Here is a 23,445-nt window from a genome sequence, read left to right on the forward strand (position 1 = left end):
CTGATGTGGGGCTCGATCCCATAACGCCACGATCACGCCCTGAGCCAAAGGCAGACGCTTAACTGCTGTGCCACCCAGGCACCCCAAGATTTTATTTATTTATTTGACAGAGAGACAGCCAGCGAGAGAGGGAGCTCAAGCAGGGGGAGTGGGAGAGGAAGAAGCAGGCTCCCAGCAGAGCAGGGAGCCCGATGTGGCAGATGCTTAACGACCGAGCCACCCAGGTGCCCCGCCTTTTGGTTTTCTTAATAACATTTTCTTTTCCTTAGCTTACTTTATTGTAAGAATACAGTATATAATATACGTAACATACAAAATATGTGTTAATCAACTATTTATGTTACCAGGAAGGCTTTCTAGTCAACAGTAGGCTATTAGTAGTTAAGTTTTTGGGGAGTCAAAAGTAATATGTGGATTTTTGACTGCATGGGGGTTTGGTGCCTGTTATCCCTGCATTGTTCAAGGGTCAACTATATATACCCTTCTTAAAGGAACCCATGTTTTATATTACGTACTGGAGAAATTGTCATCTAAAAAGTTTAAGAAACTGGTGTTTTAGAGAAAGTGAAGATAGAAAAGAGACAAGAATGAACTTTATTGAACACCAGTGCTCTGCTAAGCACTTTATATTATTCTTTCATGTGATCGTTATCACAGTTGTATTTGATGATAGTATTTTTTTGTTTCAGCAGAAGCAGCCACTTCAGAGGTCAGTTTACCTATGGCTAGTAATTAGAAGAGCCAGGATAGTCAGACTCTAGTTTCTTTCTTTTTTCCTTTCTTTCTTTCTTTCTTTTTTTTTTTTTACTGTACCACAGTTAATCCATCTCATTTTTTTCAAGGGAGGGGTCTCTTTTAAAACATAGAAATACCTTTAGTGTTTTAAAGATGGAGAGATAGTGTGGATTCTGTGACTTTTTACAATAAACTGTTCTAGAGTTTAATAATTACTGTAAAATGCTGTCATATATATTTGTAAAGATGGACAGATTGGGAGAATTTTTAAAAATTAGGTGATTTTTTTGCACTGATGATCATTATTTATTTCCTTACTCTCCTGTTATTAGAGATAATTAGCTTCCTAAAAGCTAGGAAAAATTGTTATTCTAACACACTGCTACCTTACTGCATCTAATAACTTTTATATCAAGACATTGTAGATCATCGTTGGAATTCTTAATATAATTATTAATACTTTAAAAATAGCGTCCCAAATACTGTTAACAAAATAGAATACAATGCTGGTCTTTCACAATTGATTTTCAAGGTGAGAAGTATTTTTTAAAAAATGAGATTTATAGTTAGGTTTAAAGTCAAGAACCTTAGACCATCTGAGCATTCATTACGCGTGTTAGATGACAATTCTGTTCAATAACTAAAACATTTTTTTTTCATTTCTCTTATCCATGAAGTAGGTATATACTGGTGGGTATAAGTAATCATAAGGTTACCAGGAAGTACTTCCTCTTCTGTAATTTTTTTCTCTCAGGAGTTTTCTGTTAACATTACCGAAGACTTCATTGAGCATCTTTCAGAAGGGGCATTGGCAATTGAAGTATATGGCCATAAAATGAACGATCCTCGGAAAAACCCAGCCCTGTGGGATCTGGGGATTATCCAAGCAAAAACACGTAGTCTTCGGGACAGGTGAATTTTAGATATCCTTCTGATTCCATTTTTAATTTTAAAGAATTGCAAGAGATTAATACTGCCATTTATAAAGGTAGCCCTTTCCTGAGCATTACCAGTATTCTAGGGATAGATGCTATTGTTTTCAGTGTATTTATAGCACACTTAAACTTCCTTACAGGAGTGAACTTTGAAGAGTGATGGAAGAGACGTTAAATGTGTAGTTAGTTAAGAATAAAGAGTGAATGAATTTTTGGAGAATAGTTGCTTATCGTTCTGAATTACTTCTAATTAAGCAACTGTAGGGAGAGTGGATCAAGATATACTCTAGAATTCAGGTTTTACTTATTTTTTCTCTAGTGCAAAGTTCTTTTGAAATGCCATCAGTCATGGAAGGAGGCAGGCTTATTTGTACCAGGATTTTAAAAAGAAGAGTTAAAAGGGAATGACTGAAAGAGCATGTATTCATGCTTTCCATCTTATTATAGAAGAGAACCAGATTTTCTTTTTTCTTGTTTTACTTTTAGAATGTTTTAGCAAATCCTTAATTAGAATTAAGTTTTTTTCTTGATTCTGTTATTAATCTGAGCGAAGAGTCTTGTCAAGTTACTTAATCAAGCATATGTATCATTACCTTTATCTAGGTCAAGATAATCACTGTACTTGCTTCTGGACCTCTGATTACCATATTTAGATTTTTGAATAACCATTTTGAAGTAGATTTGTAATTATACCTTTTTGTTTTTTTTTTTGTTTTTTTGTTTTTGTTTTTGTTTTTTTTTTTTTAAAGATTTTATTTATTTATTCAACAGAGATAGAGACAGCCAGCGAGAGAAGGAACACAAGCAGGGGGAGTGGGAGAGGAAGAAGCAGGCTCATAGCGGAGGAGCCTGATGTGGGGCTTGATCCCATAACGCCGGGATCACGCCCTGAGCCGAAGGCAGACGCTTAACCGCTGTGCCACCCAGGCGCCCCATAATTATACCTTTTTGAATGAAATGAAGAAACCATTTCTAGTTCTGATGTTAAATTTGTTTAATTTTGGTTTAATTATATTTGCTAGTATATATTTGTATATTACTCACTGAACTGCAGGTCATTCTACTGAGTTATTCTGTTTGGAGGTCATTATCATTGTTAGTTTTCATGTGAAGGATCCTAAGCTGCCTGTATTGAAATAGAAAATGTATGATTTTCCAAGAACTTCAACTATTTTCTAGATGGAGTGAAGTTACCAGAAAAGTGGAATTCTGGGTCCAAATCTTGGAACAGAATGAGAATGGCGAATACTGCCCTGTAGAAGTAATTTCTGCAAAGGATGTGCCAACAGGAGGAATCTTTCAACTCCGGCAGGTAACAAAATTGTGAAAGTTATCATTCTGGATGTTAACATTAAATTCTTTGGCACCATAAAGCTTAGTATTGGATTCCTATTAGCAGAAATGTCAGATCAGTGATAATGAAATCTAGACTGGCCAAGTCCATTTTTTGTATTAAAATTGTCTCCTATTTCATGTCTGTTTTCGTTCATTTAAAAAAAATATTGTTAATTATAATATTTTAAAACCAGCTTCTCTTAGGTTTAAGTAACCAAAAAGATAAGCTTTAAATAATGACTTAGAATTGAATTGCAGGAAACAATAGAAACATATCACGCAGCATTTGAATATTTCTAAAGACAAGGAGAAGCAGTGTGACATGGCAGAAAGAACAAGCACTTCACAGTCTAAAGCAAGCTAGGGTTCAGTTCTGGTCTCCCATGGCCTAGCCCTAAATCTGTGAGCAAGTTTAGTAACCTCGCAGAACTTTTCCTTAGGTATAAAGTGGAGGTGTGATGATTACACCCACTTTGTAGGGCTGGTGTGAGGTTTAGAGATACTGTATATGAAGCACAGTGCTTGGTACTTGGGAGGTGAAAGGGTTCTTTTCCTACTGGCACCAGCCAATTCCTTGATTCTCTGCAGGCACCAACTGGGTGTCCCACAACGCAATTCGGTTTTGACCCTAACCACCCGAAGTTAGTATCAGACGCCAGAGGTTTAAGGGCTCAAACTTAAGCACAAGATGGCCTTCATTTCAGATGCCAGTTTCGAGTATTGGGTCCTCAGTTCTATCCAACTTAGCTACAAATTCAGGGGTTTGCCCAGCTCTCCTCCCCTCTACTTACTGTTTCCAGTCTTTTTAAATAAAGAATATGACTCAGAAATAGCCCAGTGGAGGAGATGCATGGGACCAAGTATGGGAGGAGGGCTAAGGAGTGTCTGTGTCCTCTCTGGGTGTGCCACTTTCCCACCACCTTGATTTGTCCCCAACCAGGAAGCTCACTGCACCTCACTGTTTGTAGGCTCTTAATGGATGTTCATTACGTAGGATAACTGATGAAAGCTTTGGCCGTGGGTGATTAACTCCATCTCCATCCCTTCTCTGCTCTGTACAGAGATCTTAGGGTAGGGCTGACAGTTCCAACTTTTAATCAAGGCTTGTTTTTTTTTGTTTTTTTGGGGGGTCTTTCTGGCTACCAGCCCCCTTCTTCAAGCTATCTGGGGACCTACCAACAATCGCCAGATTTAAAGTTGCGTCATTAGAAGATGCACCTATAATCATTATGACTCAGGAAGTTCTGAGAGTTTTAGGAGCTCTCTGCCAGGACCTGAGGACAAAGACCAAATATCTTTGTATGATACTGCAGGAGGTGTTAAATAAATGCAACTGAGTAGATACGAACGCCTGCCAGAAATCAATACAGCAGAGAAATAGGTGGGAATTGTCACTTAACCCTGGGCGGATTGTCACTATAAAGTGTCTATGCTGCCAGCTAAAGAGAAAATACCTTAACAGAATTTACATAGAACATTTGGAAATACCCCCCCTTTTTTTTTGCTATACTTTACATTAATTCAACATTTAGTAGAAAATCGTATCCCGTGATAGTTTCTGTACTTTAGAACAATGGTAAAATATTAGAATAGCTTTTGAAAATGAATGTTGAAATCATTCACAGCAGAATATGAGAAAAAGTTAAAGGAAAAAGAAAGTTTGCTTATATATTTAAGTTTCTGAATGTTTTAGAAGGGGGAAGGTGATAAGCACTTGTTCTCTGACCCCAGCAAATGAATTTTAGCAAATTCATTCATGTATGGGCAAAGAACTAAAAGGAAAAAGAAATTAAACTATAGCATCAGATATATACATAAAATAGGATTCTTAAGGGTGTGAAAAACATCTTTTTCTGAACATCTGTTAAAGCTATATATATATCTTCTTTGGAAGCCTCTGAATTCGTTGCCTGGAAGGCAAGACCAGTTAATTTTCTGTGGCTTAGTATAAATAGAATATATAAGTATTTGTCTTATTTCTGACAGCCTTTACTAAAAGTGTTCAAAGATGAGTTGAGTTCATCAGGAAAGGTTTTTTTTGAAGGGTGTGGGTCTTGACCTCGAGGCTGAACCGATAGTGTAAAGGCTTTTTTTCATACGTAAGCAGCAAGAATAAAGATGCAGTGGTTGGGATTAGGTAAGTCTGGGGAGAACGTAACATGTAGGAAGACCAGGAAAGCAGTAATAGAGGAGCTGATAGGAGCGTGCGTGGCTCGTTCATAGAGGGACTTGGATGGTAGGCTCATTTGAATTAAAATCTTTCAAGACAAGAACTGCTGTTCTTCAACGGAAAAACAGCAGAGGAGGACTGATTAGGTTCACCATATAAAAGTGTTGGTTTTGTAGTTAAAAAATGCTCAAATATTAGCAGTTACAGGAAGTTCAGTCTGTGAGTCCAAGGATACAGCTTAAAGCTTTTCAGTGGGGCAACAGGCTGTTCTGGATCTTTCCCTCCTTTTCTTCCCTGTGCCGACCTTGAACCCTCCCCCCACAGTGCCTCTGCCTCACCCTCCCAGTGTGAGCGCACTTTCTGTTTCAGGCAAAGTAAACAAGCAAAATGTAGCTAACTGAAATGGACTAAACTATTTTAGACAATTAAAATGTTTTCTGAGGTACTCTTTCCACAAGATATCTGATACATAGTCCTTGGAAAATATTAAATCAAAAGACGTCTGTAACCCATCTCTTCAAATCTAGCCTTCTGATTAATCATTGCCTAAATTGATTTCCCTGATAACAGGGAGCTCTTGGGAATTAAAATCTGATGGAAGAGGGGAAGAGTAACTGACTTGAAATTGTACGTTCAGATTCCATTGTTCAAATTCTGTTTTACATCCTTGAAACTTACAAACTGACTTTGAAGTCAGTGATTTGGGAATATGGGGAATCTTCTTTTAAAATCCTACTTCATTGTAAACGTACCGGGTCACATTGTATTTATTATGAAAATGTACGTGCGCAATTCTTCATTTTGCCGCATGGTTTTAAATTATTTGGGATTAGAACAGTGAATCCAGGATAGTGGTCATCATTCTTATTTCTGACTCTGCTTATTTTTAAAAGTAGATCATCCTGTATGTGTGTGTATATATATATATATATATATATATTGGGTTTGATCATCTTTTTTTTTTTTAAAGTCTGGTTAACATTATTTACCATACTTTTTTTTTTTTTTTTGAGAGACTGAGAAAGAGAGAATGGGGGAGGGCCAGAGGGAGAGGGAATGTGAGAATCTTAAGCAGACTCCACACGCAGTATGGATCCCCATGAAGGACTCGATCTCATGACCCAGAGATCATGAGATCGAGAGTTGGATGCTTAACGGACTGAGCCACCAGGTGCCCCAACCATATTCGTGGTAACTTAATATATCATGTATGTTTTAATGACTAATATTTTATTATATACACTACAGTTTGAACAGTTGTTAATATTACATATATATTTGTGTCTAGTTTTTTGTTATTCTTAACATTATTTTAAGATTCCTTATAAAATATATGATTATTTACGGAGAACAGATTCCTAGAAAGTTGAATTGCTGGGTCAAGGGATACTTACATTTTTAAGGCAGATTGCCTTGCAGGACGCTTTGCAACAGTTTATATTCTCACCAACGATGTATGTAATTGCCTGACAAACTCTCGGCGGTCAGAAATTGCCTTCTTAAAAGATAATCGCTAGTTTAGTAAGTGAAAATAAAGGGTGTATTGTGCTTATTTTAATTTGTATTTATTTGATTATAAGTGAGTTGAACAGTTTATATTATCCCTTGCTTTTTTGCATTTCCTTTGTTAGAATGTTTTCTCTTAATGTTTCTTTTTATTGAAGAAATATGCAAGCCACATATATTCTGTGTCTTTCTACTTGCTGAAAAGATAAATTATTTTTCCTGATTAGTTTTTCAATTTGTAGTTTACTACTTAACTTTTAAGATACGGTGAGACAATTGTCTCCAAAGTTAAACGCTTTCTCAACATCAGCCTGTAGGGGTCTCTCTGAACCAAATTTTTAGAAATTAAACTGATTTTAAGAAAAATTGCTTGTGCTGCAGGGACAGTCCCGGCGAGTCCAAGTGGAGGTGAAGTCTGTGCAGGAATCTGGGACTTTACCACTGATGGAAGAATGTATATTGTCTGTTGGCATTGGATGTGTAAAAGTTAGAACGCTCAGATCCCCCAAGACTCATGAGACCTTTCATGTAAGTTTCTGTGCCAGTTATGTTCTTGTTGAAAGACCCAACAAGATAAGAGAGTCTTTTGGAACCTGCCAGAAAACTGCCTTCCATGAACAATTCTTTCAGTTTTTCCTTTGATGTCTTCTTTTTTCTTTTTTCTTTTTTACTGTATTGCATTTCAGTGAGGAATCACTGCACCTGCATCAGACTGTTGGTTTTGCCCTGATACATGGCAAACTGAGGGTTAAGGCGTGGCAGTCTCTAGAAATTCCTCAGTCGCCTACTAGTGATTAACTTCCTCCATCACCCACACCCTCGGCAGAAACCCCCTACTGGCTTGTAAAGACTATTTGCCAGCAGGTGTTTGATTTCTCCTGGGGAGTGGGACTATAAACCCAGCAGGGAAAGTATTGTACTGGTTCCTGAAAAGGTCAAATGAGTGTTCTTCACTTTCCTATGAGAAGCTTAAGGTTTAACTCCAACTTCCTGAAAACTGTAAAACTGAGAGTGAGCGTAGGTGGGAGATGAAATAGTATATTCAATTAAATTAGAAAGTATAAAGTATGGGAAAAGAGTCTGGTTGTTGAGCATAGCCTGATTCGTGGAAAAATAATTGTTTTAGGTATGAGTAATATATCTTTTCTTTTAGGAGGAGGAGGAGGACATGGACAGCTACCAGGTAAGGAAGCACCTGTTGGCCTCATCAGATGAGCTTGATTCCAGTGGTGAATCACACATTCCTGAGTCTTGTCATACTGTTATTTAATAACTACACAATTAATTCTGAATCAAATACTGCTTTTTCTCAAATTAAAACAGAGTTTCGTAGACTTCGGTGTAGGAAATCATTTGTGACTGTTATCTGTACAGATCCATTTCTCCAGATCCTTTTCCTTGCCCTCTTTCTCTCCTTGAGAGGTCACCCACCCTTTTCCCTGTAAGAGCTGTCTCATACTGAGCCTCAGTCAAGCCACGCTGCTTAGGTATTTTCTATCTTCTGAACCAGGTCTCCCTTCCCCACTTCCACGAGTTACACAGGTTTGGCTTTGCCTGCCTCCCCTCTTCCTAATCTCCTGCAAGATTTTGTTTATGTCTGTCAAGTTCTATCTTGTTAGTCTTGCTAGTCATTGTTTAGGACTGTCAGAGCTCTTTGGATCCTGATTATGTCATCCAGTGTAGTCACTCTCCTGGTTTTGCATCATTCTAATTTGATAAAAATGTCTGCCTTCCTATAAGTGCCTGATAAAAATATTGGATCAGATAGGGTTAAATACAGAGTCCTATGGCACAACAATAGAGACTTCTTTTAAGCTGACATTATTCCATTAATCACTGTTCTTTGGATGTGATATTTCAGTCATTTATGATTTCATTCAAGTAGATTCATTACACATTTCTCCATCTTGTCTACAAGAATGTCATGAGCTATTTGGTTAAGTGCCTTAGTGAAATCCAGATACACACTGTATCCTCAGCATTCCACTCATCTACCCAGTCTTGTTAACTTTATTATGAAAGGAAATGAGGCAAGATTGGTATACAGTCAGGTGTTGACTGGTAGAGTTCTTAGTCTGTTGATAACGCCCCCTCTCCTCTCCAAAAATCCCTCCATAGGAAACAAGGGAGAGAAGCATTTACATGTTGTTTGTGGAGACTAGTGAAACATGTTGAAGGCTGAAACAAGTTAAGAAATTTGAGGAATTCTTATGATAGTTCCCAGGGACATAGAATTGAAGATTATTGAGTAGTATTTGTGATTTTTTAAAGTTTACTTATTATTATTATTATTATTATTATTATTATTGTTTTGGTAATATGTACATTCAGTGTGGGGCTCGAACTCATGACCCCAGGAGCAGGAGTCACATGCTCTTCTGACAGCCGGTCAGGTGCTCAAGTATTTATGATTTTTATCTAGCAGAGGGACATCGTAGATATTAGTTACTTGGAGTTCTGCCCCTTGAACCAATAGAAATAAAACTGGTTCTAGATATTAGAGAATGCCCTTTCAGAAGCTGTCTTGTTCCAGAACAGCAGTGCTTTGATTTCTGGAACTTTCTGTTCTGAATAATGATTGGAGTCAACTAGTAGTGGTAATAAAGAGATTGAGTATAATACTTTATATTTTTGAAGCCTTAGAGTAAGGTAGATGGAGCATTGGTTTTCAAATGTCATGACGTTTTATTTGCCATAATTTCCCTTGTTTTCTTCCAGGATCGGGATTTAGAGAGACTGCGTAGAAAATGGCTAAATGCATTAACAAAACGTCAGGAGTACTTAGATCAACAACTGCAGAAGCTTGTCAGTAAACATGGTAGGAAAAGCTAGTTGAATATTTCCTTTCCCCCCAATCTGTGTGTAGTTCATTTCCATTTGCAGCCATATAGATTAGAAGTAGATGAATACATCAGTAATGGGGATGGCAAGAGCATAGGAATGTTACTTATTTGTGTCATATCCTTTCATAGTAACATTTATTTAACTATAATGATATCTTTCTATAGGTCTCCCCCATCCCCAACGAAGAGAGAAAATACAGTATGTAAACACTGCCCTTCAAAAATAAATTAAGGAGGGTGCTAACGTTCTTGATTTCTTCTCTGAAAGCACTTGAATCCTCTAACTCTGGGAGAAATTGTTCATGTGCTGGTCCATGTTGGCCTTCCATGAACCAAAGATGGCCTTTCTGTAAGAGTACACCAACATCTTTAGCTTACAGTTCATTTTTTACTGTGATTTTTTTTTTATCACTAAGTAAGGAAGTAGTAAGTTTTCGGTGAACCCTTACCAACCAGTACCTGAAATACAGGCAAATCCTATTGATTTGCAGGACAAAAGTGTAAATCAAGCGAGAAATTTGTATTTGATCCTCATTCCTGCTATTCTAGATAAAACAGAGGATGATGCCGACCGTGAAGCTCAACTTCTAGAGATGAGGCTGACTCTGACCGAGGAGCGGAATGCAGTCATGGTCCCCTCCGCTGGCAGCGGCATTCCAGGGGCCCCGGCAGAATGGTATGAATGCTGCCACGTGTCTTCGGATGTTCCAGATGCTCACTGAGCCGCCTGCTCTCTGTATGAATTCTGCCTCTGTTCCAATTAATGGAAGACTCATCACAGCATAGTGGAAAAAAGTTTGAATTAGAGGAAGTGTTAAATTATTTTCATGAGTCGGAATAACTGTGGCCTAAAACTGTGTTTTATTAAATAATATTGTTATTGGCCCAAATAATTAAGATTTCTGAGAATCTAAATCAATATTTAATACCACTGCACTTAGCATTAAGAAAAAAAGTTAATATGTTAATTACTTGGGTCATTCCCTTAAAAGACCATTCGGTCATAATAAAATTGCAGCTCCAGGAGTTTTTGGTTTTGGTGCTGGCTTAAACTGTACTGTCAGCAAATGTTCTGTGCCACTTTATAGAAATTAAAAATAGTAAATTAAGCCATATGGGGCCCTTAAGTATATAATTTTTTAAGAAAAAAGTAACTTTAAACAGAGCTTCAATTATAAACAGGTAGATGTATTTTATAAGACTGAATTCTAGTATCAGAACATATGATACTTATAAACGAGAGCACCAATTAAAAGAAGTGGCAGTTACAGGTAAGTCTTTGGGGCATCTCTGATGTGAAATTATGACAAAAACACAACACCCACAGTTATTATTGGCTTGACCTGTAATACTTCTCACTGTGGGTTAACACTGTGTCTCAAAGTACATTCTGCTGAGAAAGTCTGCTTTATTTGAGATGCTATTTTTCATTATGTTTTAGGACCCCAGTTCCTGGGATGGAAACACACATTCCTGTTATATTCCTTGATTTAAATGGTAAGTTAGGAGGTGCTTTCTGAAGGCTTAACCTCTGACAAATTAGTGTCCGAGTCACACTTAGATTCTAACAAAGTTTGCAGTGAAGCAATTCTGTAAGCCTAAGGTTAGGGTCTATTTTATGTGTGCTGAGGGACGCAGACACTTGACAAGGAATGAATTTTCTGTAAGAATAATAGTTTGCTGCGTAGCAGGTACGTTTCCTCCTGGCGTGTCCGTGACTGGTATGTGTGTGCGTGCTTTGTTCTCCTCATCGTGTTAGGATGAAGTAGCAGGTGTTTTCCTGCACTGGGAGTATTGTCTTCTTTAATTCTTAGGAAGAGACTTCTCTCTGGAAAGGACTAATAACTAGTGACGCTTATGTAGCATGCTTTCTTTTATCTGTGTTTTCTTAGCACTATCTAATAAATTTCTCACTTTTTCTGTAAGTTCTTAGGCCCTTCTTTCCTACGTTGCTTATTTATGAGAAACTGCCCTTTTTTTCTGACTTTTTTCTCCTTCATGTAAAATAGTTTGGATGTGGCTACATTTTACATTTACTCTGTCCAAGGAGGGAAAATAAAAATGAAAAAGTAGATTAAAGAGCTAAAAATAAGGTAAAAATCAGCAGTTAAATTCCTAAAACATCTGCAAAAAAACTGGTGTATTACAATTTAACTGTCCTAAATAGGCAAGCTTGGATGTCCTCAGTGGTTTTCTTCCACCTAGCTGAAAGGGAGTTATAATAACTGAGGTATTTAGCATCTTATACTGCTTAGCTTATTTAGACATACGGAAAATTATTATATGGACACAGAGTTAGCAAATAATACTTTACTGTCTGTCCACCTGAGAGGGTTTCGGTGTTTTGCCACAGCTCTCTATCCTATCTTATTGTTCTCTGGTGTCTTGGAGGCTGAGGCTTACTCAGGCCTATCCTTATGTTAGGTTCCTAGACAGGTGAGGTGCTCGTGTGTGCATGTGCACGTGTGGAGGAGGGTAAGAGTGGAAGAGAATAAGCTTATAGAAGACCCGTTTGTACGGACATCCCAAGAAACGATCAGGAACTTGTGCAGCCCGATGCCCATTCTTGATCCACACAAGCCCACATACTAGAAAGATACTTTTGATGGCTACTCACAAGCTTAAGATGGATAGGGGGTTGGGAGGGCCAGACTTAGAACTAAATAACTAAAGGGCCAAGGGGCAACCCTCCAAGTTTCTGGCTCATGTAGCCAATTGATTCTTTTGTTGAACTTAACTGTCAGATAATTGGAATCACTCTCGCTTCTCATTTCTTCAATGCACTAAAAGATGCGGAATTTGGGTTATAATCCTATCATTAACATTTATGGGCTGACCTTGAGTAACCTCTTGGGTATCTTGGCTTCATTTGCCTTCCATGTAAAATAAGGCATAAAGGTAGGAGATTGGATAAGATAATTTCTTGAGAGTCTATCCATCTCTAAGAACTGTGAACTGTTTAATGGTCCTCTTCCATGTCATGTAAGATTTTAGAGCCAAAAGCAAATGAAATTTGAGGCAGTAGAATTTTAATACTAAGCATATTGAAATTTAGCGGGTAGGGGTTATCCTTTAAAACGATCTCTGATTTAATGGAACTTCTTTGCTTTTAGCTGATGATTTCAGCTCCCAGGATAATCTTGATGACCCAGAAGCTGGTGGATGGGATGCTACCCTCACCGGTGAAGAAGAGGATGAGTTCTTTGAACTACAGATTGTAAAACAGCACGATGGAGAGGTAAACTAGGGAAAATCGGATGAAAAGTAGTTTCTTTAACCTTTTCATGTGTCTTTTGAAACAGTCGGCAGTGTAATCATTTTGATGCTTACATTCCTCAAGAAATATAAATGAAAGCCTTTCATTATGACTTCCAGAAAGAGCAGAACCCCTTCCAGAAGGAGTGGATGGTCAGATTATGTCCACTGACCATTTTACTTCCCCTGCTGGTAAAGGATCTCTGTTCGTATTCATAGTTCAGCCCAGCAGTGGTCCCCTCTCTGGGGAGATGCTACTGAAGTACATACAGGGAAAATGACGCAGTGTTTGGGGTTTGCTTTGAAATTCTTTAGTAAAGACTTTTTAAGAAGAGAAAAAAAGAATAGATGAAGGCAGTATGGCAAAATCTTGATAATGTTTGAATCTGGGTGATGGGTGTACAGTGGGGCTTCCTAGTTTTGAGTATATTGGAAAAATGAAAAAGTAGTTTAAGCAAGGAGAGCTGATGGGATGCTTTGAAGGGCACATCATCCCTTAGTGGTATTCCTAAGATACAAAACTTCACTAGTAGGGGAAAAGCCAGCACACCCAACTGTGATGCATTCTGTACAACAGTGGGCCTGTCAGTATCTTAAGTAACAAAGAAGGGCTGGAGAACCATTCCAGATTAAAGTAGACTAAAGGGGCATGGCACCTAAATGCAGTTAGTGGTCCTGGATCAGAACAGTTGAAAGATTTGAATATGGACTATGTATTATGGAATAGTATCACATCAGTGTTAAATTTCCTGAATATACTTGTCCTATGGTTAAGTCAGAGGATGTTCTTGCTCTTAGAAGGTACTTGCTAGTGTATTTAGGCAGGTAGAGTTACAGGTCTGTAACTTACTCTAAAGTGGTTCAGCAAACAATTCTGCGTTTGTATGAGTTATGAGAAAGACAATGGAAAAGTGGCAAAATATTAACAGCTAATGATTCTAGATGGAAGATAACACAGGAATTGATTGTCCTGAATTCACATCTCTCCTTTATGTTTGAGCATTTTTCAAAATTAAAACATTTTAAAAACCAGCCAGCCGGGAACATTATCCTCTTACTGCCCAGACTAGAGTGATGGAGGCCACATCCTCCCATCCCGGAGTCTCTGAGGCCAGTTCTAGTAGATCTTCCATGCTGACCAGGACGTCCAACCTCAGCCAAGCCAAGCTGTTTCCTTGTGAAGCTTTTTTGTGTTCAGGAGGAGAGGGAAAAGTATGTTCTTTCTGTCTCGGCAGGTGAGAGCAGAAGCCTCTTGGGACTCTGCCGTGCACAGCTGTCCCCAGCTCAGTAAAGGCACCCCAGCGGATGAGCGCGTGTATCTGATCGTGCGGGTGACTGTCCAGCTCAGCCATCCGGCTGACATGCAGTTGGTGCTTCGGAAACGAATTTGTGTCCATGTTCACGGCCGGCAGGTGAGTCATTAATCCCAGTTGAAGAACTGACTTTAGGGCCGCGAATGATTGCTCTGGCCTCCCGTTCACACAGCCCCTGTGAAGCATTGAGTTTTTCTCTTCAGCTCGACTGCTGCTGTCGTGTAACCGTGCCTGCTTCATTCCCGGCACCTGCCGGCCTGACTTCTCCTAGACAGTATTCAGTTATTGCAATGAGTCTTTCTTGTTACGTAGTCGCAAATGAAAGCCATTCTTTTGGATGCCCCAGAGCCCCGTCAAAGCGAAGTTCTCAGTGTTTGTTTTTGACTTTCCATTTGGAAAGACCATTTGGGTCTCACAAGATGTGACTGTTCTTTGCAGATTAGCTGTTGTTTGGACCCATCCTCTGCTTTGCACTTCTTTCTTTCCTCTCCGTCATCTCTGCTAATTCGTGGGCTCATATATTTGGAGAGTGTACTCTGTCGAGCTTTTGTGTAGCAAGATGAGTGAGAATTAGTCTGCATCTTCAAACGGCTTGTGTCCATTGGCCATGTGTAGCTGAATAAACTGGTGATGCCTCTGTTGGGATAGTGCTGGAAAGCAGGTGCTCCCCAGGTGTGGGAAGACTGCAGGCGAAGCAATGAGAACTCACACCGAGCAAGTCCGAGAAGGTTTCAGAGTGGGGAGGGGGTAAGTACACCAGCCGCTCCTTCACAGACGGGGAGTCTGGCAGGCGACGGAGGAAGAAATGGTATGTTCCGTGCAGAGGTAGTGAGGAAGGACAGGGCAGGGCAGGCTCGGACCTCGAGTGGCAGAGTGTGACAGGCAGTGTGTGCCGCAGAGGCCGGGGCCCTGGCTGTCCACACAGTTGCAGCTGGATTATGAGGGACCTTGTGCCGTATGACTGGGTTTAGTAGGAAACTTCTAGGGAAGAACATAAACTATTTCTGTCATTGGCTTGGCAAATATAGGATTTGGGAGGCTCATTCTAGGGATGCTTACTTTTTTTTGAGGCCTTCTTGATACACTGACTAAAACCAGGACAGATGAAAAGAAATCTTTTCATTTAAAAGAGCACAGTCACGGCTGACAGAGTCCTAGATGTAATCTCCACCCCTAAAAATTAATCTTTAGTTCTAAATGTCACATTGATATCAATCTTTGAAATGAAGACTGGTGGTAATGCTGTTAAAATTGCAGCTCTTTAGCTTGGCAATCCAGCATCAGTAAAATCCAGGTCATCAGGTTAGCTGTAGACGTATGTGGTGTGTCTCCCGTTCACTCTTTTCTCTGGCTCTCTTTTCTCGGAAGTCTTTAAGGGATTGAAAAAGACGTGTTGCTCTTGAGGAGCATTTTGAAGAGTTCTTTGCCATTCCTGAGCTAGAGATTCTGCTTGCCAGGCACTGAGACTGACCTGTTACAGCCACCAGCCCCACAGAATCCTTAACAGAAAGGGTACGTCGTGCAGTCACCAGGCTTCTTCTGATGGGTTTTTTTTGTTGTTGTTTTTTGGGAGGGGCTTGGTTTCCATTTCTTTTTAATTTTTTATTATAGCAACAAGAAGTTGCCACCTCTTTTTCCCTGGTTGAAATGACGTGATACTATCAAATTGATAATGATATAATAGTATTTTAGGACATGCCAGTTTCCCTCCCAATTTCAGAGACTTCAGTCCTAAAAATTGCTTCTTTATGGCAAGAACAGGGACTTCCTTATGATGCTAATATATGCACATCAGCTTCAATAGTTCCATACAGAAAGAAAACAAAAGGTAAGGTAACAACAGCACCCGCACCTCCCCACTCCTCCCGTTAAAAAAAAGGTGTAGCTGTTCCCAGACCAGTGGAATGGGCAGTGGCTCAGCACCATGGCAAGGCTCAAGACAAGAGAGTGAAGGGCTGCAGTCAGTGGTCTCTTTACATTCTAAGAGCTACAGTCTTTTAAAAAAGTAAAGATCACTGAATAGGAAAGAAATTATTATTAAGTGGGTTTGTGAAAATAGGTACTTCTGAGACCAAATGGCTTGATTTTTCTATTTTCTTTGGAGGTTTTCACAGATTTCCTACTTCCCTTTTGCATGAGGGAAAAGGCTGGATGTTGGTTTACAATTCTCTCGTATCTTTGTTCCCCAATTGTATTCTGCGCTCATCCCTGCTCTCTTCAGCCTCTACAGGGTGTTCAGTCTTAGCATCTTCAAATGAGTCATCTATGCATTAATTCAACAGTTCCATTCTTAACTGTGCAAAGAGCACAGTCAGCATAAACAATGACCATGCACTCTGAAATCATTCTTCATAACGATCCTGCTTTGGTCAAGAATTTAATGCCTGAACTTGTCAATATTCATGCTGCAAGATGTCCATTGTACTGGAGGGAAAAAAAAGTGTAAGGGTCACCAGTCCTCGCTCACATCTTAGAAGGTCACTTTATTGTGTCGAAGTCAACAGTCTTCTTTCTGTTGCCTTTAGGTAGAGCTGAACCAGATGACTGGTGTCAGGTTTCCAGAGTTTGGGGTGTATATTCTTCATATGTTGAGTATAGGACCTGTCACGTCGCAGGAACCTAATAAATCGGTTTTGTGTGCTGCGGCGAAGTTGAAGAGCCTGTATTTAGTGATGTGGATTTCAGCTTGCTCATACTGGAAAGATGCTGTTTCTTTTTGGTTAGAATGAATGCAGTACCCTTTGTGCTGTCTCTTTGTTAATGAAAACTCAGTTTTTGAGGTAGGAAACTGTATCTTTCTGTTTTGTTTTTCTCCAGGGTTTTGCCCAGAGTCTCCTTAAAAAGATGTCACATCGAAGTTCTATTCCTGGCTGTGGAGTGACTTTTGAAATTGTCTCCAATATTCCAGAGGTGAAGGATCGTATGAAGTTTGAGTTTACTAAAAATAAACATGTAAAAAGAGCTAACTCCCTGAAAGTCACCTACCTAAGAAATGCAGAGTCAATGAAATTGTGTATTTGGGCAAATGCTATAGATTTGTAGAGGAAATTTCCTAATCTTATTGTTACTCATAGTAAAATGTATTTGTGGCTTTAAAGGTTCTGGTTTTAGTATTTTGTTAAAGAAGAAGTTCCTTTTAGCAAATCAACACTCCTAGAAGACAACCCTCCTTTTTACTCCTAGTAGCCATAAGGTAGCAATATTGTCACCCTCAAAGGGAGGCAACAGAGCACAAAATAGAGATTCAGGCTTTCATTTTGGAATCACACGGATATTTTGTCACCTCTTTGTGAGGTGAAGTTGGTAAGTTACTTGGAGCCTAAATGTTTTCATTTATTAAATTGGGTTAGTGATAGCTTCTGTACAGGGTTGTTTTTAGGGATTAAATGAGATGCTGTATACAAGTCGTTGTGCACACGCTAAGCAGTCGGTTGTGATTGCCATTATTATAGTTCCTATTATTATTTTCTTCTCCTTATTTCTCTTTCTGAACTGAGACCGTCATAAACACATGGAGTTTAAAATACACCCCCAATGGAAGCTTGCTGCATGCTGTGGTTATGTATATGCTTCCTGATATTTACTCCCAGCTGTATTCTCCTGCACCGCGGCACAGCTGGTAATGGAGGCCTTCCTTACACGGCTAGGGGAAAGGGGTTCTAAGAAAAAGACCCTGGAGAAGAGAGAAGAGCAGTTCCTTCTGTGACACTCACTCTCTCAGATCGAGGAGTGAGTGAGGAGATGCAGATTGTACTTCCCTTGCGAGCGGAGAAGTGGGGACGTGCGCTGGGAGCGAACACTCCCTGCTAACCACGCCGTCCATATCTGCATCATTCTCTTCATTTTTGAGGGCTGGACGTTGTTGATTCTGTTGAGTGTTTGAGCAGTAGGTGGACAAAATATATTTTAGTACAGAGATTTGGAAGACTGAAAAGATTACACAGTACTTCAGCTTTGTTTTAGATTTCTTGTACTGCAAGAAACCTTGTACTGGATCTTCAAAGTGTTAGACTTCCACAGTAAATATTAGCTGTTTAACTATTTAATTTGGAGCCCGTTGAACATTTAAAAACCAGGTCTGTTGCAGACTAGCTGCAAAATCTTGGGTCTGTAGTAGATTACTCTTTGTCTACTTAGATGCTCAGCTAGAGACTTACTATTTATTCTCTGCGTCTGAATGTTTTATGTGCCTTTCTGGCTGTTTCATATCTTAACTCTATAAATGGTTTGAATGCAGTTGAGAAACAGTGACCTCTGTAGTGAACTCCCATTTTTCCATTTCTCTCATCTTCCTTCCCCTCCTGTCTCATCCCTTCCTGATTGTAGATTCTTTCTCCTCTTTAAAAGTGCTTTTATTCTCTGGGTGATATGATTTTCAAAGGGAGGAAATGTGGGGAGGGGATCAGCTGAGAGATAAGCATATAGCCTCCCATGATTGGGCTACCTGTTAATAATTAGCTAGACATCTAAGTTGGCAAGTGGCTTTTTTCATATTATCAAGCCCTGAAGACTTAAAACTCAACAATGAAAGGACTGCACTTAGTTTATTTTTTATTTAAAAACAAAATGAAAAGATTCCTTGAGGAGCGAGGTTTATCATGAAAAATCCTTAAAAAGTTCTTTGTCTTCGCTGTTACAGTAGCTCTGAGAGCTTGGTGTCGGAAAGAACTGATGATAGGCCAGAGAGCAGGAGATGGTTTCCCCTTTTTCTACCCCAGGACCCAGTCATTCCACCTCTGGGTGCTTACCCAAGAGAAGTGACTGTGTGTGTCCATGGAGATGTGTACACAAACACTCATAGAAGCTTAATCCAGAGTAAATTAAAACTGCAAACAACCCAAACATCCATCAGTGGGTGGATAGATAAGGAAGTTGTGGTATATCCATAGTGTGGAATATCACTTAGCTATACCAAGAAATGAAGTTCTTGAATGAATCTCAGAATCATTATGCTGTGTGAAAGAAGCTAGACACGAAAGAGTATGATTCCATTTACGTGAAATTCTAACACAGGTGAAACTAATCTGTGGTGAAAGAGCTGACCCTGGCTTGGGAAAGGGTAGGGATTGACTATGAAGGCTGTAAGTGAACTTTCTGAGGTAATGGAAACGTTTTTGTATTTTGATAGGGGTGTGGGTAACATAAATGTATACATTTCTATAAAACTCAAGTTTCCCTTTCTTACAAAATCAGGATAATATCTATTCCTTTCAGACACCAAAAAGTGTTCTGTGTTGAGAGGTAGAAGGAAGAAACAATCATCCTCATTTTATAGCTGCGGAAAGAGGAAAGCCACATAATTGGCAAAAAAGGCAAGATTAGAATTTAGGTCTCTTGACTCCTGGTAGAGTATTCCTTCCAAGTTCAAATCTTGCCTTTTTTGCCAATTATGTGGCCTTCCTCTTTTCTCATCTATAAAATGAGGATAATTGCTTCTTTTCAGGGTTATTAAAAGCCCAAATGAATCACTGTAGGAGGTAGAAGTTTTGTGAACTTAAGCCACCTCCCAAATTCTTCCATATTTTATCTGTTCTAAAGCTCATTTAAATTTTTAAAAATACTTTTGATGTTAGGTTGTGTCTTATAATCGATATCTTAAAATTAATTGGCAGAGTTTTTTTTTTTCTCCTTAGTGGTATATAAAATAATGTGTTGGTTTTTTTTTTTCTTAAAGTTGATGGCATCTTAAGGTGCAGTGGCATATGGCTATATATTTTGTAGTTTTTGACATTATTATAACAAATTCACAAGTAAATAAAGTATCAGATTTTCTCTGAGAAGAGTAATTTGTCATGAGCCAAGCTAGCTTGACATGATTAAATGCACTAACAACGGCCCTCCTTGACTTGTGAGTATCCCATTTATATGCATGGGCCTCCCACCAGAGGAGCAGGGATGGGCTCTGTGGGAAAGCACAGTGAGCGAGAATTTACCTAGATACTTTTCTTCTTGGTGGGTGCTACACCACCTCTGGCCTCTGTCACTCCGGAATTGAGGATTGAGACCAATTTTAGAAGCTGCCACATGTCGAATGTATAGTTCGTGGTTGGCTGCCGAGTGAAAGGGTTGAAAGCCGCCCTACTCTCTTTCCTACCCTCCTGTGTCTGCGTCCTACCGGTGTTGTTTGGACCCCAGCTTCTCATTCCTGTCTCTTGCCCCTTGGTGATGTATTTCTGAAGTATTGTGGTGGCAGTTGTTTTTCCAGCTATTTCCACCAAGTCCTTTCTAACCCATAACATTTTGGTTTGCAGTAGGAATACAGCAGGGGACGGTTTTACTGAGAATGTGCTGTGTTTCAGTGGCACTGTGTTTAACCTTGCAAGTTGATCTAACCGCCATTTATACCATGATTTCTGTGGGAAAATGCATTTTGAGTTCCAAAAGCTGGCGTTCAAATGGAATTTTGGAATACACCCCATTTGTTAGTTCAGTACTCTGCGTGTGTGTATTTGTATAGATCAAGAAGCTTTTATGTTTCCTTCTACAGAGTACTTAATTTTAATACACAACTTTCTGTTCTCCAGGATGCGCAGGGAGTAGAGGAACGAGAAACATTAGCAAGAATGGCAGCTAATGTTGAAAACACGGCTTCTGCTGATTCAGAGGCTTATATTGAAAAATACCTCAGAAGTGTGCTGGCTGTGGAGAACCTTCTCACTTTAGATCGTCTCCGCCAGGTTAGCCAACAGAGCTGGTAGCAGTGGTGCTGACCCAGCCTCATTCTCTTTGCCTCTCTGCAATTCGCAGTGTTGTTACATCTAAACTTTTGAAGCATCCGTTTAAGTGGAGTGTATTAATTTAGATAAAACTTGTCAGTTAAGTCTGTGAACATATAAAAGCTCCACTTGGGAAGTTACTTTTACCAAGATGCTAAATGGTATCTAGTTGCCTTGAGGTAGCTGGAGAAAATATTTAACTCTTGCTGGCTAAAGAATTACTTTAAAAATTATTTGATAATGGACAATAATGTTGCTGAAGAAATAAGTAGGAATGTGGCAGAATGGGCCCTTTTTCGCTTAGCTGGACATGCCTGCCATAGCCTTAGAGTAGATCTCTAGAAGGGCTAATAGAGATGCCAGCAGTAAACCTAATCCTTAGCGGAACCCTAAACCTCATTTTACATAGCAATATTGAGACATTTTTTTGTTTTAACCAAAGATCCTTATGAAAAATAAAAGCGAATGATCTAATTTTGACGATCTTTCTCCTGGGACTAACTTCTGGCCAGCTTCAAGGTGGCCATCAGTAGAAAAAGAAAAGAATGATCTAGGTAACCTATTCGCTATACAATTAGCTTTGAATATTCCACAGTGATTGGAATTAGGTCATTCCACAGTGTGAAGAAACAGCCATGATTTAAAGAACCAGGAATGTGTATGTACAGATGATAGCTCAAAGACTGCTATACATGGAATTGCTCTGGAAGTGGGCCTCTTATCTGTATTTTTCCTCTGTACGTTTTCTGACTGACAGGAAGTTACAGTGAAGGAACAGTTGACGGGAAAGGGGAAGTTGAGTAGGAGGAGCATTAGCTCTCCCAACGTGAACAGAGTGAGTACACGGACTCCCCGTTCTGTGCTCTGCCTGCGTTCTCTCTCCTTGGATAACTCTTCTCTGTCCTTTAACTCTCATCTCGATATCATTTCCTTCTCCAAACTGGTTAGGTGCCCCTGTTCTCTACCCTGTAGCATCTGTGCACCCCTTTGTCCCTGTCCTCACCAGTAGGATAGGAAAGTGTCCATTTAAGTTTGTCTCTAGTGTTTCTCGCTATTTTTTGTCTGAGCAGTGCCTAGCACAGTGACTGGGTGTTCAGTGAGTGTTTGTTGAACTAAAGCAAAACTAACTGAGTGCCTTGGGCAAACCATTTGAATTTTCTGGGCCTAACTTAATTACTTTTAAATTGAGAAGCCTGGACTCGGTTTACAAACTCAATTGCTTAAAGGCCATCCAGGATAGTATAAATGAGTAAAATAAGTTAGGTGTGTTTCATAACAGTGTCTTAAATTTGTTGTTGTTTTTGAAAACGTAGGTATAATTTATGTGCATATTAAGCATACAAATAATTCTTCACAAAGAAATATGACTGTGGCCCTGTGATTTATCTCTCCTTTCCTTACTTTTGACAAAGATGTGGATATGAGAAATATTGCCTTTGTCTAACTTTACACCAAGAAAACCACAGTACAACCATTGTAATGAAGAGCAGCTGACCCTTAGCCTTAGTGTTTGAGAGACGATAGTGAGAGGTAGGGAGAGTATCAAACGGGAGGACACACGTGGCCCCTGAGTGACTGATGATATCACTAATGATCTCAGACTGAAAGATTGGAAACATTCTCAGACATTAAGAAATATCACTTTCTTTCTTTTTTTTTTTTTTAAGATTTTATTTATTTATTTGTCAGAGAGAGAGCACAAGCAGGGGGAGTGGCAAAGGGAGAGGGAGAAGCAGGCTGTCCTTGAGTAGGGAGCCTGATGTGGGGCTCAGTCTCTGGACCCTGGGGTCATGACCTGAGCCCTGAGCTGAAGGCAGATGCTTAACCAACTGAGCCACCCAGGTGTCCCAAGAAAAATCACGTCATTTCAACTTAAAATCTCATTTCTTCAGAAAACAATACATTCAAATGAAGCGGTATTTGCAGAGATTTGGTATTTAGAATCCTATGGTTTAGGAACGCTAGGTGGCTCAGCTGGTTAAGCATCTTCCTTCGGCTCAGGTCATGATCGCAGGGTCCTGGGATCGAGTCCCACATCAGGCTCCTTGCTCAGCGGGGAGCCTGCTTCTCCCTCTCCCTCTACCTGCTGCTCCCCCTGCTTGTGCTCGTGCATGTGCATGCTCTCTCGCACTCTCAAAAATAAATAAATAAAATCTTTTTTTAAAAAAAAAGAAAGAATCCTGTTGTTTAAGATAGTTTGTGTCTGTACATCTGCTACGAATACCCAGAGAAGGAAGTTGTAACATCAGGACATGGTAAAATAATTAGTAACCTGGTATTCTTTAAACAGAAGGGTACAAACAGGTGAAGTATCCCTTACGCAACCCAGTTGTTGCCTCAGTGTAAACTGGGTATCTGATCTTGTATAAACCTCTCACCTTAAAGTTCAGTTCAGTTTAAAAAAAAAATTGTGAGGCACATCTGGGTGGCTCAGTTGTTTAAGTGGCCAACTCTTGACTTCGGCTCAGGTCACGAACTCAGGGTCCTGGGATCAAGCCCCGCATGTGCTCTGCGCTCAGTGGGAGGTTTGCTTGAGGATTCTCTTTCTCTCCCTCTGCCCCTCCAACTGGCTCACTGTCTCTCTCTCTCTCTCTCTCTCTCAAAATAAAGAACTTGTTTAAAAAAATTGTGCCTAAT

General features: G+C 39.6%; 1 protein-coding gene across 1 annotated transcript in view; it reads left to right on the top strand.

Annotated features, from left to right (window-relative positions):
* KIF13B (kinesin family member 13B) overlaps nucleotides 1-23,445 on the top strand; it is a 190,482-nt gene that overhangs the window by 120,521 nt on the left and 46,516 nt on the right. Inside the window, exons 23-34 of the mRNA XM_040626464.1 lie at nucleotides 1,490-1,647; nucleotides 2,850-2,982; nucleotides 7,063-7,209; nucleotides 7,835-7,864; nucleotides 9,400-9,499; nucleotides 10,074-10,200; nucleotides 10,966-11,021; nucleotides 12,638-12,762; nucleotides 14,015-14,191; nucleotides 16,910-17,002; nucleotides 20,617-20,769; nucleotides 21,566-21,643. Of these exons, the coding sequence (XP_040482398.1) occupies nucleotides 1,490-1,647; nucleotides 2,850-2,982; nucleotides 7,063-7,209; nucleotides 7,835-7,864; nucleotides 9,400-9,499; nucleotides 10,074-10,200; nucleotides 10,966-11,021; nucleotides 12,638-12,762; nucleotides 14,015-14,191; nucleotides 16,910-17,002; nucleotides 20,617-20,769; nucleotides 21,566-21,643 (1,377 nt within the window). The remainder of the gene's footprint in view (nucleotides 1-1,489; nucleotides 1,648-2,849; nucleotides 2,983-7,062; nucleotides 7,210-7,834; nucleotides 7,865-9,399; nucleotides 9,500-10,073; nucleotides 10,201-10,965; nucleotides 11,022-12,637; nucleotides 12,763-14,014; nucleotides 14,192-16,909; nucleotides 17,003-20,616; nucleotides 20,770-21,565; nucleotides 21,644-23,445) is intronic.

The sequence above is a fragment of the Ursus maritimus genome, unplaced genomic scaffold, assembly GCF_017311325.1.
Source record: "Ursus maritimus isolate PB19 unplaced genomic scaffold, ASM1731132v1 scaffold_11, whole genome shotgun sequence".
In the NCBI taxonomy this organism is placed as follows: domain Eukaryota; kingdom Metazoa; phylum Chordata; class Mammalia; order Carnivora; family Ursidae; genus Ursus; species Ursus maritimus.